The sequence below is a fragment of the Festucalex cinctus genome, chromosome 16, assembly GCF_051991245.1.
Source record: "Festucalex cinctus isolate MCC-2025b chromosome 16, RoL_Fcin_1.0, whole genome shotgun sequence".
In the NCBI taxonomy this organism is placed as follows: domain Eukaryota; kingdom Metazoa; phylum Chordata; class Actinopteri; order Syngnathiformes; family Syngnathidae; genus Festucalex; species Festucalex cinctus.
The window spans coordinates 22,667,719-22,684,492 of record NC_135426.1 but is presented as its reverse complement, the minus strand read 5'-3'; the positions used below and the strand labels follow the sequence as shown (position 1 = coordinate 22,684,492).

The following is a 16,774-nucleotide window of genomic DNA, read 5'->3' as shown; positions in this document are numbered from 1 at the left end:
TATTTGTTTTTATTTTTTATTTTATTGACTTCCATTCCAATCTAGGGATGCAACGATATCCAAATATCACGAATACGATATTATCACGATATGAAGGTCACGATACGATAATTATCACGATATTGTGGGGGCGTTGGCGATATTTAAAAAAGATCACAATATTGTAAAAAAAAAAAAAAAAAAAAAAAAAAAAAAAACGAAAAAAGCCCAATAATGCAAGCACACCTTGATGGCTTCACAAGCAAATTAGGTTGCCCTTCATCTGACAATTAGCATCGATTTTAAACATAGAAGGCCAAAACATCCCTAAAGAAAATTAAATTGCACTCATAAACTAGCCACTAGAGGGTGCTAGAACTGCACAAATGGAAATCAACCTGACTTTTTTCACAGATGTGTTCCTTTTAAATATTGTGAACATGACGACGACGATATTGTGGCAGTTTTAATATCACGATATCACGATATCACGATATTGCCCTTATTGTGACATCCCTATTCCAATCCTCACCTTAATGTGTCTCTCGCCCTCTGTAGGTCTGACACCACCTACCACGCCCCCACACAAAGCCAGTCAAGAGACTCCTTTTAAAGTATCGCTCAAAACCAAGTTGTCTTCATGTTCCTCCTCAGCCTTGGCGTGTAAAAGAGCAAGGCTGGTCGAGTTGGGCCCTGGCCCCAACCGGAAGGGTCCCGAACAGACTGAGCTGTATGCCCAGCTGAGCAAAGCGTCCACTGTCCTCCCGTACCCCGTCACTCGACAAACGACAGGGAGCGGACTTGAGGGGCATCGCAGCGCTAGCAACCCGAAGCGGGTTCCTCCCCGCGGTGTCGGCGACCATGACTATTGTCAGGCGTCAGCGAGCGCGAAGAAGAACGGCGACTCGGCCGCCGGTGCCATGACTGCAACGGGCGCCACTGCTGCTTCTGTGCACAGCGGGGAACCGGGCGCAGTGGGGAACCAGCACGTCGGATGTAAGGATTCAGCCACGCCTCCATCCTCTTCACCTTCATCATCATCTTGTCCTCTCGCTCAGCGGCAAAGTTTTGCCTCCACGACTGGAGAAGAAGCTCACGTCCGGGGATTAGGGAAGGAGTCCCTTTCCCAGAATTCCCAGGTCCCTTTACAACAGGACAGCTCATCTGTCCTCAGCCGCAAGCTCCTGCGCGACCAGGAAATCCGAGCTGAACTCAACAAGCACTTTGGCCACCCCTTGCAAGCCCTGTACAGTCAGGGCGAGGAGGAGAGGGAGCCAGGCGGCAAAGCGAACAAGGTCGGCCCCCGTCAGTCTCTCAAGGAAGAAGAGATCGACTCCCAAAGGCCGCCTGGCTCTGGCTACCTGCATTCGGGGCTCCTGTCCCTGCATGATGAGCTGGAGTTGGGCGAAGGCCGTGAGAGTCGCTTCCTCTACCCGTGGGAGGGCACCCCTCTGGACCTACTCTTTGACTGCCCCCCATGTTCTCCCTCCTGCTCCCCGCCGCTGAGCTGCTCCCCTTCACGGGGCTCCGTCTCGCCGCCGTCCTCCCTCCTCCTGTCCCCCGGCAGGCCCCGCCGCCGGACCGACGGGAGGTCGCGCTCCCGTTCCCGTTCTCGCTCCGGCTCCCGAAGCTCTTCCTCAGGCCACCGGAGGCGCTCCCTCTCCAGCTCGCCTTATAGACGCCCCTCCTCCTGGTGAGTCACCCTAACGTACTTCCTCTGCTTGAACCTTGGCCGATCGCCACCCACGCAGTTAAACAGGGCTTGGAAAGCAGCAGGGGGTCCGGCTTAGTAGCCTGATCAGTCGGTTTCAGACTGGAGCAACCCTGGAGACTTGTTGAGCGTTTCCGTTCCCAACTCGCTTATTATATTTAGGTGGAACGAGGTCGACGGAACTATTCGATCAATCGGTGTTTACGTTGTTGAATTGTGTTCTTCCCGACATAACACCTAATCAACAAAAGGGAATATCGTGAAAAATGAAAACTCCCAGGAGAGAGCGCTTCATCTCTCAAAAGAGTTTTGAACGTTCTTCCTAATATTAACACCCCTCCCCCTGTTCTCTCTGATGCCGTTTCTTTCCGTTTGATGCGAGTGTTATTGTTTTAAGCAGCAGCTGTTGTTTTTTTATGGCGCGCTCAAACCCTCCTCTTTTACATCGCGCAGAGATGAAAGCCGAATCCAGGCTGTGGGATTGTCGTCTCAAATCCTCTTCAAAGCAGACTCATGTCATCGGAGCGGGCGCGAGAACTTCATTTCCCATGGTTCTCTTTGATCAGTACGTCGAGGCTTTCCGCGCGGGGTTTCTTCGAGAGGCGAACTGAGTCTGTTGTGTGTAAATGATGTTAGTCGGCGGCAGTGCCTCTCGGTGCTGGACTCCACTGCAGTTTGTTTACCTGATTACCAAAAGGTCAGTTTACTCCACGGAGCCGATGGAGTCGCTTCAAATCTGTTGCGTCGTTTTTTTTTTTTTTTTTTTTTTTTGCTTGGAGCTTACGTACTCGCGCATTTATCCAATAATAGTCTCAAGGCAATTCAATCACAGTCTGACAAGCGTCCCGAAAAATACTAGGCCACAGCAGAACAGAAGCGAACACAACACTTGATGTGTTTTTTCTTTCACATCTCCCCAGTTAGAGATTCCCCATCCTTCCAAACCGACATTCCGGGCTTCTCTTCTTCCATAATTCACGTTGTCGTTCCTCAGCAACGCTTCAATAATGAAGCATCCAAAAACTTGAGGAGTGCAGCTCTGTAGTTAAGCGAGGCCAACTGGGTTCACTCAATTCTGCAAAAAAATTGACGATGAGCAAATATTTTTTGCGAGCTTCGATCGTAGTCATTCCTTTTTTATCTTCTACCCCATACAGGTGTCACAACAACAACGAATCGAGCACTTTCCGTTCCAGGAGTCACAAGAGCCCGCACCCACACTCACGATCGCCTCCGAGTCGCAGGTCAAGGTGAGGCATTTCATTTATTTTTCCATCATGTCGGTTAGCAGTAGGGGTGTGCTCAAAAAATCGATACGGCAATATATCGTTGCGGGCCTCATTACAAATACACGTATCGATACGATATTTACTTTAAATAAGCAGTTAATGCCTTTGCAGCTTGCATTGTACCTAAAAAATAAAAACCAGCAGCGCCTTTGAAGTTAATTGCCTTCAATTAATGCAAAAATAGCTCACCAGTGATTGGACACTGTGTCTTGCTAAGATAAATGAAAGCAGAGGAAGAACATCAACATTTATTTACTTATAAACTTAACATGGCACGTGTTTTAATGTACCAATTTTCCGATATTTTGTTTAAAAACGAAATAGAATGTGCTACATGAAAAAATGCTGCTTTTATTTCCCCAAATATTTCAAATAAGCACATTTTAGAGCTGTAATTTTAATACTTTGGTATTTTTGCTCATATCGGCTCATGCCTATTAATAAATGTTCCCGGTGTGTCTGTGAAAGCGGCTCCTTGCTCTGCACACATTTTAGACCAGGCATGCCGCTAGGTGGTAAACCAGAAGAGTTACTAACAAAAATATTTTTGTCAGTCAGCATAACAAACATATCCTTTAGGTATACATATGACTGTTACTATAAAATGCAAGAAAATTAATGTAATATATCAGGATACGTATCGCCTTGAAGATCAAGTATTGGGATACATATGTATCGTGATACGTATCGAATCGTTTTTTTATAAAAATACAAGTAAATGAATGTGAAATATCGGAATACGTATCGCCTTGAAGATCAAGTATTGGGATATATATGTATCGCGATACGTATCGTATCGTGACCCCTGTATCGTGATCCGTATCGTATCGTGAGGTTGGCGGCAATACCCAGCCCTAGTTAGCAGCATGTATGGTGGTAACAATACCGGTGCACAAGAACGATCAAAATTCAGTAAAAAAAGCACCACTGAATGGTTTGACACCATTGAGTCCAATCGTGATTGTTTGATATCGATGAATCAACTTTGGGCGCAAATAGAGCGACGCCATCACGGCACTCCCAGCTGACTTTGGCACCCGTGTGCCTAATGACACCCGACAGGGCTGAGAGTCACTCATCAGCGCAGGGTGGGTGATGCTGCACTTCCTAAGCCGAAAGTAATGGCATGTTTTGACAGATGCAGCCACCATGGTCCCTCTTTTGACTTTTAAGGTTTTTCACGGAAATATGATTGCCGGAGATGTTGGTAGCGAGCTACCTAACCGTCAAGTCGTCTAATTTGTATTCCCTTTGAGGATCAAGAAAACTACATGTTCCTCCCCAGGTACGACAGCTACGAGGAGTATCAGCACGAGAGGCTGAAGAGGGAAGAGTACCTTCGGGACTATGAGAAGAAGGAGTTCGAAAGGGCCGAGCAGAGGGATAGGCAACGACAGAAGGCAATTGTGAGTCACTTTGGCACATGATTTTTCTTTAGGACACATACAAAAGCAGATCACAGAGGATTTTTGGACATATTTGTTTGGGGAATGTGTCAATTAGTGCAGGACAAACAAAAAAAAGGGAAGTTGGTGCTTGGGCGCTGGCCAATCAAAAGAAGAAATTCCAGGTTTTGACTTGAATCTGAACAATTTGGGCATTTGAGGAGACAATGGCGGCATCAGCAACAAATCGCCATGTTTCCCTGTCTTCCTTCAGACAGGGTGAAGCCAGCAAAAAACGACGCCTCGACCACCCGTCGATAAAGAACGCATTAAGCGACGCGCTAATGCAAACTTGGCCGGCGCGGAGACAAACAATTACCGCTCGCGCTGTCAAACGAGGTTTAAGAGGGCAGCGATGGGAGAGCATCTCTGTCCGTCTGGCTGCCTCTCTCCCACGCAGGCAGCCCTCGGGGGTGCCGTCAAGAAAATTCCGCCTATTTATCAGTTGTCAGCAACTAAAGTCCTAATTCAGCATTTACTTGTCCGTCACGGATAGAACCCAAGCATGAAAGAGCGGGTACAAAGTATAAATCTGTAGTTAATTTGGATTTCTCCTGGGGTGTAGGTAAAGTTTGAGTGTGACACCCGATTTACATATGTCACAAGTACCCTCAAGACGCCACTCACTGTCTCAATAGGCCTCCGTCGGCTTGCCACAGTGAAGTAAATGAAGGAATAAATAAATAATGTGACTTGCGTGCCGTATCCCGAGGCGTGCGCGGTGTAAAAATGATTAGCGGATGCAATTAAAGTCCTCAAAAGATATAATTGCAGCCTGGTGCAGTTAGCGGTTCACATTATTCCGCTTTGACCCGCACGTCCTCTGAGGTTCAAGCAAATCTGGGTGTTTTTTGCCTTACGGGTCACTTAACTCATTCACTGCCATTGACGGAAAAAGACGTCAAACCATGCATTTTTGCTGGGCTGGCAGTGAATGTGTAAAGAAGGAGTGCAACGATATCTGTAGTCTGTATTTTTATTCTATGAACGATGTAGATTGTTCAAAACATGTTTATGCTGCGTTTGTTTAAACCCTTCATTTCCCTAAAAAAACAACATTCATTGATCAACCATTAATTTGTCAGTTTAAGAACTCAAATCAACCGGATGCTTTCTGATATGAGGCTGAGTCACCGCGCAGCTCTATTTTTAACTTGGACGAAGAAGAAGAAGAAGAAGAAGAAGAAGAAGAGTGAAGACATTGCATCATTTGATAAAAATCAGTCTCCCCGTGGTTGATGTGTTGCACCGAGAGGAAGAGGAATTGTAGTGCCACGGCAGACCGGAGGCACTTTCCCCATACAGCTCCATCAGATAAGCCAAAGCGAAGCCAACCAATCACAAAGGAACGTACTGGAAAAAGACTTCTGCGGTGGGCAATCGAGGCTAGTCCATTAGGGATAGCGAAGGAAGACCAGACGAAAAAGGGGCGGGGGTGAAACAGACAGACTAGCGCCCCTTTTAATCTGCGACCTTTTGCCCTGTCTTTCTTGTTACCGAGCAGGGGGAGAGACGGGTGGTGTACGTGGGCCGACTGAGGTCCGACTGCACCCGGACTGAGTTGAAGCGGCGCTTTGAAGTCTTTGGCGAGATTGAAGAATGTGCAGTGAACTTGAGGGATGATGGGTAAGTTCTCCACTCTTGCATGTGTCAATAACTCAACAGATTGAACCGTTTTAACCATCTGACGCAACTTCTTGACAAAAGACAGTCGAGTGCCGCACTCAAGTACTTTTCGTCGAATGCAGCGTTCGAGGAAGGTCGGAAGTCGGATTTATCCCAGTTGGCTTTTCCCAGTAAACAATCAAAATGGAGGATAGTGATAAATAGTTTTTTTATTTTGGTCCTCTAAACAAGTTTTGACCTCCAGCAGTTGAACTTTCCATTATGGTCCATTATGTAGAGTTGACGCCGCATCGAAGTCGGTCGGTGAAGTCGGAGATACTTTTTTGTCCGCCACAACTTTGCAAGTGAGATTTCCAAGTGCAGGGGAAAGTTCTGACTTGACTTGACTTGACTTGACTTGACTTGACTTGACTTGACCTTGAACCCTTGACTTGACTTCAAACCAGGAAGTATGTTTACACTTCCTGGTTTGAAGCATAAGACTGTTTCCCACTTAGCTCTAGCCTACACCGGTGCATTGACGTAGCGTATCAACCCACGGAAATGTTGTCCTCTTTAGTTTAAAATAACTTACCGGTACTTTAATCTCCAGGATCCCGCGGCATACACTGACCAGGGTGATTTAAAAAAAAAAAATACAAAATCTCTATAGTCCCATTTTTAAATCCATTGCGATTGTGTTGTACTAGCATCGTTCTAGCTAGCGCTAAGCTAGTTCGTCCCTCAGGTCCGGCATCTTAACATTCCAAACTCTCGTTGCCTATCTGGATTTTATTGACTAACTGCTTAACAGTTGAATTTATGCTCATTAGCCGGCCAAATGTTCTCTTACGCACACAATTTACGTCCGGGCACCAACATAACGCGTACGTAGTTTGCACACTCCCCACATAGGCGACAATCGAATCCAAAAATCCTGATCCGGCGTTCGTTTCAACGGCCAATTCGCAACTCAATTGGGGCCACCGCTGATTCGTGCAGAGCCCCAGTTATTGTCGTCTTATACGGTTGCTATGCCGTCGCTGCCTTTGGAGCCGCTTTCATTGATTTCCCTTTTGCATATAAATGGCTACGACGCAGCCGTTGAATTACCGTTGTGGCGCTCTGACGCATTCCTTGCGTATCCTTGACCACGCAGGGACAATTTTGGCTTCATCACATACCGCTACACGTGCGACGCCCTCGCCGCCCTCGACAACGGACACACCTTGCGGCGGTCGAACGAGCCCCGCTTCGAGCTGTGCTTCGGCGGACAAAAGCAATTCTGCAAATCACATTACACAGACTTGGGTAAGTGCGCAGCTTTGTTGTTGCACGCACGCACACGCACACACACTTAGTCCAATCCCAAGCCCTCGGAGGCAGCCTTGTATGTTTACATGGCTGCGAGGACTGTCAGAGAAAAAGAGGAGATGGGAGGGGGGCGGAGATGTTTAATACGGCAAAACAAAACGGCGATGCAGATAAAAGAAGACTCATCTCTGCGCCGGCAACGATGCCCGCATCGCCCTCAAAGCGTCCGCTGGGCATTCACTGCTCAAAAGGGTCAGTTCGGGTTCAGAGGTCAGTTTGTGACCAAAGCTAGCTGCAGGAAGGGAAGTGATGTAAAACAAACGGAGCGGGACAAACAGCCATGGCAAGCGATCACATCAAGTCAGAGTCAAAACTCGTTTTGATTTTATTGTTGCATTTAGGACATTACAAGCCAGTATTTTATTTTATTTTATTTTTTCTACAAATGAGAATTGTGAATCCTTTTGAGAGTGAATCAAAGCTATATTATATATATAGCTTATATTATTCTTGTTGTGCTTGGGAAATTTCAAGCTTTTTCTTTTTTCTTTCTTTATGAATGTGAATTTTAGCAATGTATGAAATTTCAAGCTAGTGGATGTGCAAAATTTCACGTTTTTGTCCTTGTGAAATTTCAAGCCAGTGAATATCAGTGAGCCCTTTTTTGGAGGGGATTTCAATTGAGGCAATTTTTGTAAGGCATACAATGTAAACATTTAAACTAAGTGCTTTTTTGTACGAGAGAGTCAACTTTTTTATTATTATTATTTTATTATTGTTGTTTGGGAAACTTCGAACCAGTGATTTTTTTTTTTTGTGAGGCATTTGAAATATGAAGTGTGAATTTTGGCAAGACATTTAAAGCAAGGTATTTTTGGGTGAAATCTCAGCTGAGTAGAATTTTGTAAGGTCCTCATGTCTATATTTCATCAAGTGCTTTTTTTTAAAGCATTTTTAAAATTGTGTTATTTCCTTTAAACGTTAGATTCAAAGATGTTCGACTGGTCACTATGGTGCATTTCTAATATTGGTAGTTGCTAATAATGGGATCGATTGTGTCATGCCCATGTGAGGTTCTTAATTCTTTCACTGCCAAACGTTATCCAAAAAACAACCCCGACAGTGCTAGCTGATTTTGAGCATTTTCACTCATCTTTCAAGGCAAACAGAATATCGTGCGCTACGACTACATAACCATAAAAAAAGTACGTTTCAATCAACCTTATTCCGTCCTTTAGTAATCACCATTTGAAAATAGGTCGTTTGAGTGACATAAGCGAAAATAGAAAAACAAAATGGAGAAAAGGAGCTTTTTGTCAAGATTTTTTTGCACAACAGCGACTTTGACACAAATATTTTTTGTTTAGATTTAAAGTGACTAAAGATTTTGATCATTCACGTCATCTTTGAAAACGTTGGATTTCATCAGATTCGTCATGTTTCATTGTACTTTTGATACACCGTCAGCCCATTGAAAAGAAATACAATGCTGCCATCTGCTGGCCATAGTTTGTGAGTGTTTTGGATTCCACAACCCATTGACCAGGCAGCAATCCGCTTAGACTAGGGGTGTCAAACTCATGTTGGATCAGGGGGTCGCATGGAGGAAAATATATTACCAAGCGGGCCGCATCGGTAAAATAACGGTATATAACTTAAAAACGATTGCCGTCAATTCTACACAGATTTGTGTGCCAACCCTAAATTACAGAGCTCAACTGTAATCATATTCTTCCAAAAAATAATACAAATGCAAATGGGAAGCGGCAACACTGAGTCCTGGATGTGTTAAATCGACCTGTTTTGCATATATATTGTTCCCAGAATGCATTGCGTGGCGCTGTTAATGACGTTATAAAGACGCTAATCCTTGTCATATCTATTTGTGTTACCAGTAATTGAATTTGTGTCGTATTTAACACGTTTGTTGGTCTATGATAAAAATAATAATATTAATAATAACAATAATTAAACAAACCATAACTTTAAGTTGTGTGTAAAATAATGACATCCAGGAGGATTCCCCCGTACAAGTTGCATTGAGGACTGCTTGTGAAATTACAAATTTTATACACTTTGATTGTGGCTGACTGATTAATTAGTCCGATATTAAATTTTTTTTATTTTTTTTTAATTATTATTATTTTTTTTTAACTTTACAAAATCATCTCACGGGCCGGATTAAACCCCTTTGCGGGCCTGATCCGGCCCGTGGGCCTTATGTTTGACACAAATGGCTTAGACGTTGCACTGCTCATTGAGGGAAAAAACAAAAAACAAAAAAAAACTGAGTAAACGTCAATTAACGTTTATGGCGGCATTCATTAGGATTTTAGCATACGTCATTAGACGTTTTTGGCAGTCAAAGAGTTAAGATGGATCAATCGACCACACTGCTAAGTGTTGTCTGCAAGCCTAGTTGTGTCATTTTGTGTGCGTGCGCGTGTACACTTGTTTTCACAGAACACTGTCCATTAGTTTAAAGTAGAGCACCGGGGTTATTTTTCATCCCTCAAGGTGCGCAGCGGGACACAAACGCAGCCGTCGGCCATCGCATTAGCGTAGATCACGCCTGGTATCTCCTCTCGCTGCCATGGTCAGTCCCATTTCTCAGCGTGTGCCGCCGGGTCCCTTTGGGGCCCGCATTTGTTGGAGCTGTCTGTTGCCAGAGATAAGATAGAGCCTGCGTATTATCTGCTCCATCGGGGAAAATAGGACATATGAGAGAGTGGAGGCGTCGGTATAAAAATAGCCGCTTTTTGCAACGCATCCAATCTTTAAACATCAGGATTTTTGTGGGTTTATGTTGGTCCTGCCGACGCTTGTCCAAGGAATTTGGGGACACTCCTACACTGCAAACACCCAAATCGAACCAGCTCTACTTCTGAAATTAATTGGTTCTGGAAGAAAGTTCTTAAGTAGATAATTTTGTAAGTAGAGACGCATTTTCTATGTAAATGCCCTAATCCGTTCCAAGCCTCCCAAAATTCAGACATAAATGTTTTATAAAGCATACAAATGCATCAAAACATGTAACAAATACGTTAAAATTAGATTATTGCACAATAAATGAGAGTTGTGCATAATGTAAAAAACAAAGAATAAAAATTATGTTCATTTTTAACCGCTGTCCTCATCGTTTTTTGCCCTCTTTGGTTCATGTTCTCTCTCAGAAGTGTTTTTGCTTGGTGTTTTGTAAAGAACTGATCCAAGGATGTTTTTTTTTTGTTTTTTGTTTTTTTTTAAACAATCTTTCAAAAATGTCCAAGGCAAACATCATCATAGTGAGCGATCGCCCGACCGGTGAACAATTTTTCTGGGTGATTCTTTCCAACAAATTCCGACACTTCATGGAAATTTCAGATACGGCGAGGCATCTTTTTCCAAAAAAACTGTATTTTTACCTTTCGTAACAAGAGGCAGTATTTTCCTGTTGAGGAGTTTCGTAGCTTGAAAATTTTTGTTTGAAGGGGCGTTCGTAAGTTAAAGTAGAGGTCAAATCAAATTTCCCTGTTTACTGGTGGATAATTAAGCTCAAAATTAATTAACACCGTACAGCGGCGCCTTAAGATACGGGCGACTCGGCAGTTTTCAAGATTCAGCCGATGAAGGTGAAATTTGGTTTTCGCGGTGATGGTTTTGAATCCTGACTCTGTATGAATTATAAATAGGGATGTCACGATAAGGGCAATATTGTGATATCGTGATATTAAAACTGCCACAATATCGTCGTCGTCATGTTCACAATATTTAAAAGGAACACATCTGCAATTTAATTTTCATCAGGGATGTTTTGGCCTTCTTTGTTTCAAATCGTTGCTAATTGTCAGATGAAGGGGAACCGAATTTGCTTGTGAAGCGATCAATGTGTTCTTGCCTTACCAAGTAAGTGCCTCGATATTGTTATTAGAGATTGTAGGTGGTTTATATGAATTGTTATGTACTTTTTTTAGCATGAGCTCTCTTTTTTTTTTTTTTTTTTTTTTTTTTTTTTTACAATATTGTGATCTTTTTTAAATATCGCCAACACCCACACAATATGGTGATAATTATCGTATCGTGACCTTCATATCGTGATAATATGGTATCGTGCATAAATGGTGATTTTCAACCAATTTTCACTTCACTTCCGCAGACTCCCATTCGGACGACTTTGACCCCGCCTCCACCAAAAGCAAGTACGACTCCTTGGATTTCGACAGCTTGCTGAGGGAGGCTCAGCGCAGCCTGAGAAGGTAACCCTCTTGTGGCTCCACCCCCGAGCCACACCCACCCCGCCAAAATCCAATGCCCGCCCCACCGAGGGACTCTTGATACCTCACTCGCGTCTCTTTTTTTTTTTTTTTTTTTTTTTTTTTTTTTTTGGGGACGACGAGACACTGAGAAGTTTTTACACTCTATACGTGATGGAGGATTTAAGAAGAGTAAGTCTACAGACCTGTTCTCTATCCGAATATATCCGAAACAAAGTTTACATGAACAAAGCTGCTGACGAGCTGAGGAAGCGACTTCTGGGAAAGCCAGTGAACCCTCAGAACCTGCTGCACGGCTTTGAACTGCTGTAGAACCGTAAAAGAAGTGTGTGTGGTGGTTGGTGTGGGATTTTAAAAAAAACAAAAAAAGTGATTTACCCAACCACAACCCCGCCCCCACCACCAAAGCACTACAAGACCCACAATTCTTTGGATGGGATGAAAAGGTGCAGCTTGTTCAACCAGATTGATTTTTTTTTTTATTTTTTTTATTTTTTTTTTGTGGCGGGTAGGGGAGTCTTTCTGTTTTCCTTTCAATCTGTTTGGATCTGGTGTTACATTTCGTAAGCAAGCGTTGAAAGCGTTTGAGGGCGAATCGTATCTCTTGTTGTCTACATTTGGGAGAGAAACTGTCGTTGTGTATTTACAAATAACTCTAAAAAGGAATATTTTTTATGTTCATGTAAAGTTGGGGAATAAAGTTGTTTATTTGTTACAGCTATGCACTGTAAAACGCAGCCTTTTTTTAAAAATGCGGAGGGGGGGGAACAAAAACATTTTTTCTTAATTCCGAATGTCGATGGATGTCGATAGTAATTACGATACTGTAAAACATATTGTACGCCTACATGTTTAGGAGACATATAATGATTGTAGAAAAAAAAAAAAAAAAGGCAAAAAAAAAAAAGTGGCCGCCAATTGCTCACTTTTGAGGCAGCACGTGAACAAATGTCCTTTTTTTTTTTTTTTTTTTAATTATTCAGTTGGGTTTTCTCAATGCTTTTTTTTTTTTTTAACGTTTTTCTTGATTCTGAGAACAAACGACATATTTACTGATCATTTCTAAAGCAATCACAATATACTGTGTATATATTGTATACACCGTATATATATATATATATATATATATATATATATATATATATATATATATATATATATATATATATATATATATATATATATATATATATATGTATATATATATATATATATATATATATATATATATATGTATATATATATATGTATATATGTATATATATATATATATATGTATATATGTATATATATATATATGTATATATGTATATATATATATATATATATATATGTATATATGTATATATATATATATATATATATATATATATATATATGTATATATGTATATATATATATATATATATATATATGTATATATGTATATATATATATATATATATATATATATATATGTGTATATATGTATATATATATATATATATATATATATATATATATATATATATATATATATGTATATATATATATATATATATATATATATTTTCTTTTTTTTTTTTTAGTGCCATTGATTCAACACAGGGAGAGGATGATGCATTGGAATCTTTTCAATCAGCGGAAATTGCATATTTATGTATTATGTATTTATTTTCATATTTGAATCAGCAATATTTATGGGCTACATTCGACATGACTTTTTTTTTTTTTTATATATATATATATTTATTTTTGACTTTTATTTAACGCTCAATCACGAGACAGGGTGTCCAATAATTTCCAAGCTAGGGAATAATACGACCTTCTATGCCTTCTATTTTTCCGGAACAATCAGTCGCTTCATCCAGTCTCATCTTGAGTCCGTAGCACTTTCTTGCTTTTTCCTTTTCAAGTAGAACAGAAAGCAATAAAAAGGGTTAATTTGCAGGAATTTCGCGCCACTTTTAAATACTTTGTTGCGTCTCTGCTCTCGCTCGATTAAGTGAATGCCAAACGAAAAGTTTACAATTTCCTTTTTTGATTTTATTTTTTTTTTTAAAAAGATATTTTGAAAAAGAAAAAAAAATACTACTGATATTCTTCGCAGTAATAACGAGATGAGTAATAATCTAAATAAAAATGAGTAAAAATATATAAAAAGCAATAAATTATTTTTCAGAACTGTATTTTAGCGCTGATTGTCGTGTGATTCTGTTTTGTTGTTTTATTTTCGGACCCATTACCCAGTCGCTGTTGACGTCAGCGCCCACATGCCGGCCGGTCCCTTTAAGACGTCTCTGTGTTGGTGAACGCACGTAAAAATGACCATCCGTGACATCCGTGTGTGGCAATCTCCCGACTTTTTGTGCCGTGTTGGACGTGTTTGTCGTTTGCATGACGAATACCGAGAGGGTGCTGACGACGTGACAAAAAAAAAAAAAAAAAAAAAAAAAAAAAAAACCCCGCTGACACTGTGGTTTCTGTTTTCACGGAAGACAAAAAATGCTTCCATGCATTTGTTTTTTTTTTTTTGTTCCGTTGGCTGTCCTGTATAGCGTTTGGGTAATGGTGTCTTGTTTAATAGATGTGCGGCTTTAATCAGTGTAATAAACTGCTTTGTAAATGGCACTAGCGTAGCAATATATTCGAGCAATTTTTAATATCGTGTCCTACCGAGGATTTTTGCCACTGCTTTGTCGGGTAATCATGTTTTCTTTGGAAAAGGACAAAAATGCGTGAGTGTGATTTTATGTTTGGAGAGGGAATCGAGATGTGCGCGTGCGTGTCCTATCCACGTTGCCTTACCAATGCCTTTGTGGTTCTACCTATTGTACCAATTTCTTGTGAATTTCATTTTTTCATGTGCAATTCTCATCAGCCTCACCATGCCAATAAAGGGAAAAATGTGACTTTTTTTTTTTTTTTTTTTTTTTTTTTTTTTTTTTTTTGAACAATGTCTTGATTATCTTTGCTGTGCGTGCACGTAAAGGTCAAAGAATGAAAAACGGACGGGAGCGGAACCCTCTTTTTGGTATTCTGCTCATCTTGGGGAGGTTGACGCCGCCTCAGTCTGTGTCCACAACTTGACTCAGCCCGCCGAGTTAATTAAAACGTCTGAGGGAACAATTTCATTAAGACAAGGGAGCCAATTTATAATGGACATTTCTTCCTCCTCACGCAAGAGGCCCCAAATCACAATTGGGCTTCTTTTCCGTCCGAGTAAATCAACCAAATTCTGTAAAGGACGCACAATAACAGCAACAATGGGGGAATTAGGGCAAAGAAAACAAATGGCGCAAATATATTGACTTTGTTTATTTATTTTTTTGCCCCTTCTTCCTCATTCTGGCAAAGAAAAAATATGGTGGAACGTGCATTAACGTCTTCCCTCGTCTGAGTCATGAGTACTCGAGTACTTGAAAAAAGGCTGGTATCGGTACTCGCCCATCCCTATTGCAAAGATGTTCACACATATTTCAATATATTTGAACGTATTTGCTTCCGTACAAAAGTCACAATGAAAGGAAAAGTAAAAAAATTCAGTCATTGCTTTCCTTTTGCTATTTAATCTCCTTCCACTGATCAATTCGGTCGGGTTGAGATCGAGTGCTCATCACTGTGTGTTTGGAGTCATTTGGAGGACCCGTGACATCATGTCACATTTGCTTCCAGGTTGCCTCGATAGTCTTGACATTTCATTGCAGCCTTACAGAGAAGAAAGCAAATTTCTTTTTTTTGCCCAATGCCAAAAACAGCTCCAGTTTTGTCTTATCGGTCCAAAAGACATTTTGCAGATTTCAGTCCTGCAAGTTATTTCAGTCAGCGTTATGGATTTTTCTTTCATTACCACAAGGGTGCCAACAATTTTGTCCATGTGTATATAACGTGGCTGTGGAGGAAAGTGCGGGGATGAAAAGGTGATCGAGAGAATTCCATGAAGGGTTTCATCGCATGAAAAGGGCAAGCAGAGTGGAGACCTCCCGCTTGAATTGAAAGCCAAACGGCAGCCTTAATAATAAAATAAGTCATCTTTAACTCATTCAATCCCAAAAACGTATAAATACGTTTTTAATACTTTCTCATTCACAACCAAAAACATATTTATACGTTTTTTTTTATGCTATAGTAAACAGAATAATATAGCTTCTGACCTAAAGAAGTCGCTTAAAGCAATGGTAGTATTACAAAAAACGGCCATCAAGTGGCAGAAGAGTATAAGAGATCAGCCATGTTCCAACAAGCTTTTTTTCCCCCAGTGTTTTTTTTTTTTTTTTTTTCTGATGACAAGAGAGTCTAATCTTTCTTTTAGTAGGTGTCCATGTTTTTATAGCACTAGAACATAATATTCTGTGGGCTTTGCAAAATCAGTCCAAATCCAGTCAAACAGACGGGATTGTTTCAGTCAGAATGGGTGGGAGGGAAAGAGTTAATTGGCACTCCAAATTGTCTCGAGGTGTGCTTGTAAGTGTGGATGGTTGTTTGTCTCTGTGTGCACTGTGATTGGCTGATAACCAGTCCAGGGTGTACCCCGGCTACTGCCCAAAGCCAGCTGAGATAGGCTCCAGCACCCCCCGCAACCCTTGGATGGATGGATCATTCTGAACCCATTTTTGAACCCTTTCATGATGATGATGATGATGATGATGATGATGATGATCCCTTTTTGTTTTCTTCTTCCCCAGTCTTTCATGCCTCCTTATGGGAGAAAGATAATGACGGTGCGATTAAAATTGCAATCTCCCCATGCGACATTCCAGTTTCAGCACTTTCTGCCGTTAAAGAGTAATGAGGAACAGAAGGACGGTCGTCGGCGTCTTCTTTCTAAACGATCAACTTTGGGGACCGGATGTATTCTTTCGCTGGATAATTAATGGCCGCTGACAAATGGCGCTTGATTGAGGGACTCATCCTTGTATTTTCAATCACCATCTGCTGTGCAGCGCCGGCAAAAAAAAAAAAAAAAAAAAAAAAATGTTAATTACCTCGAGTGTGCCCGAGACGCGGCGTATTAATTAGAAGAAGAACAACAACAGGACTGGGGTGTTTTAGTCATGATGTTTGTAGTTTTTTGTTGATGGATTAGCGAAGGAATGGGATCCTGGACCTCGCTTGCTTTTTTATTTTTTATTTTTTTATTTTTTTATTTTATTTTTTTTATTTTTTTATTTTCCTTAAGAGCTCAGAATTGTTCATTCA

General features: G+C 41.1%; 1 protein-coding gene across 11 annotated transcripts in view; it reads left to right on the top strand.

The window, feature by feature from the left end:
- Nucleotides 1-11,665, top strand: part of ppargc1a (peroxisome proliferator-activated receptor gamma, coactivator 1 alpha) — a 205,254-nt gene extending 193,589 nt beyond the window's left edge. For all 11 annotated transcript variants that reach the window (XM_077500389.1, XM_077500381.1, XM_077500388.1 and 8 more), the window contains 6 exons: nucleotides 538-1,672; nucleotides 2,848-2,940; nucleotides 4,265-4,385; nucleotides 5,929-6,050; nucleotides 7,189-7,340; nucleotides 11,479-11,665. In XM_077500389.1, coding sequence (XP_077356515.1) covers nucleotides 538-1,672; nucleotides 2,848-2,940; nucleotides 4,265-4,385; nucleotides 5,929-6,050; nucleotides 7,189-7,340; nucleotides 11,479-11,582 — 1,727 coding nt within the window. In that variant the 3' untranslated portion in view covers nucleotides 11,583-11,665. The remainder of the gene's footprint in view (nucleotides 1-537; nucleotides 1,673-2,847; nucleotides 2,941-4,264; nucleotides 4,386-5,928; nucleotides 6,051-7,188; nucleotides 7,341-11,478) is intronic.
- The last annotated feature ends 5,109 nt before the right edge of the window (nucleotides 11,666-16,774 follow it).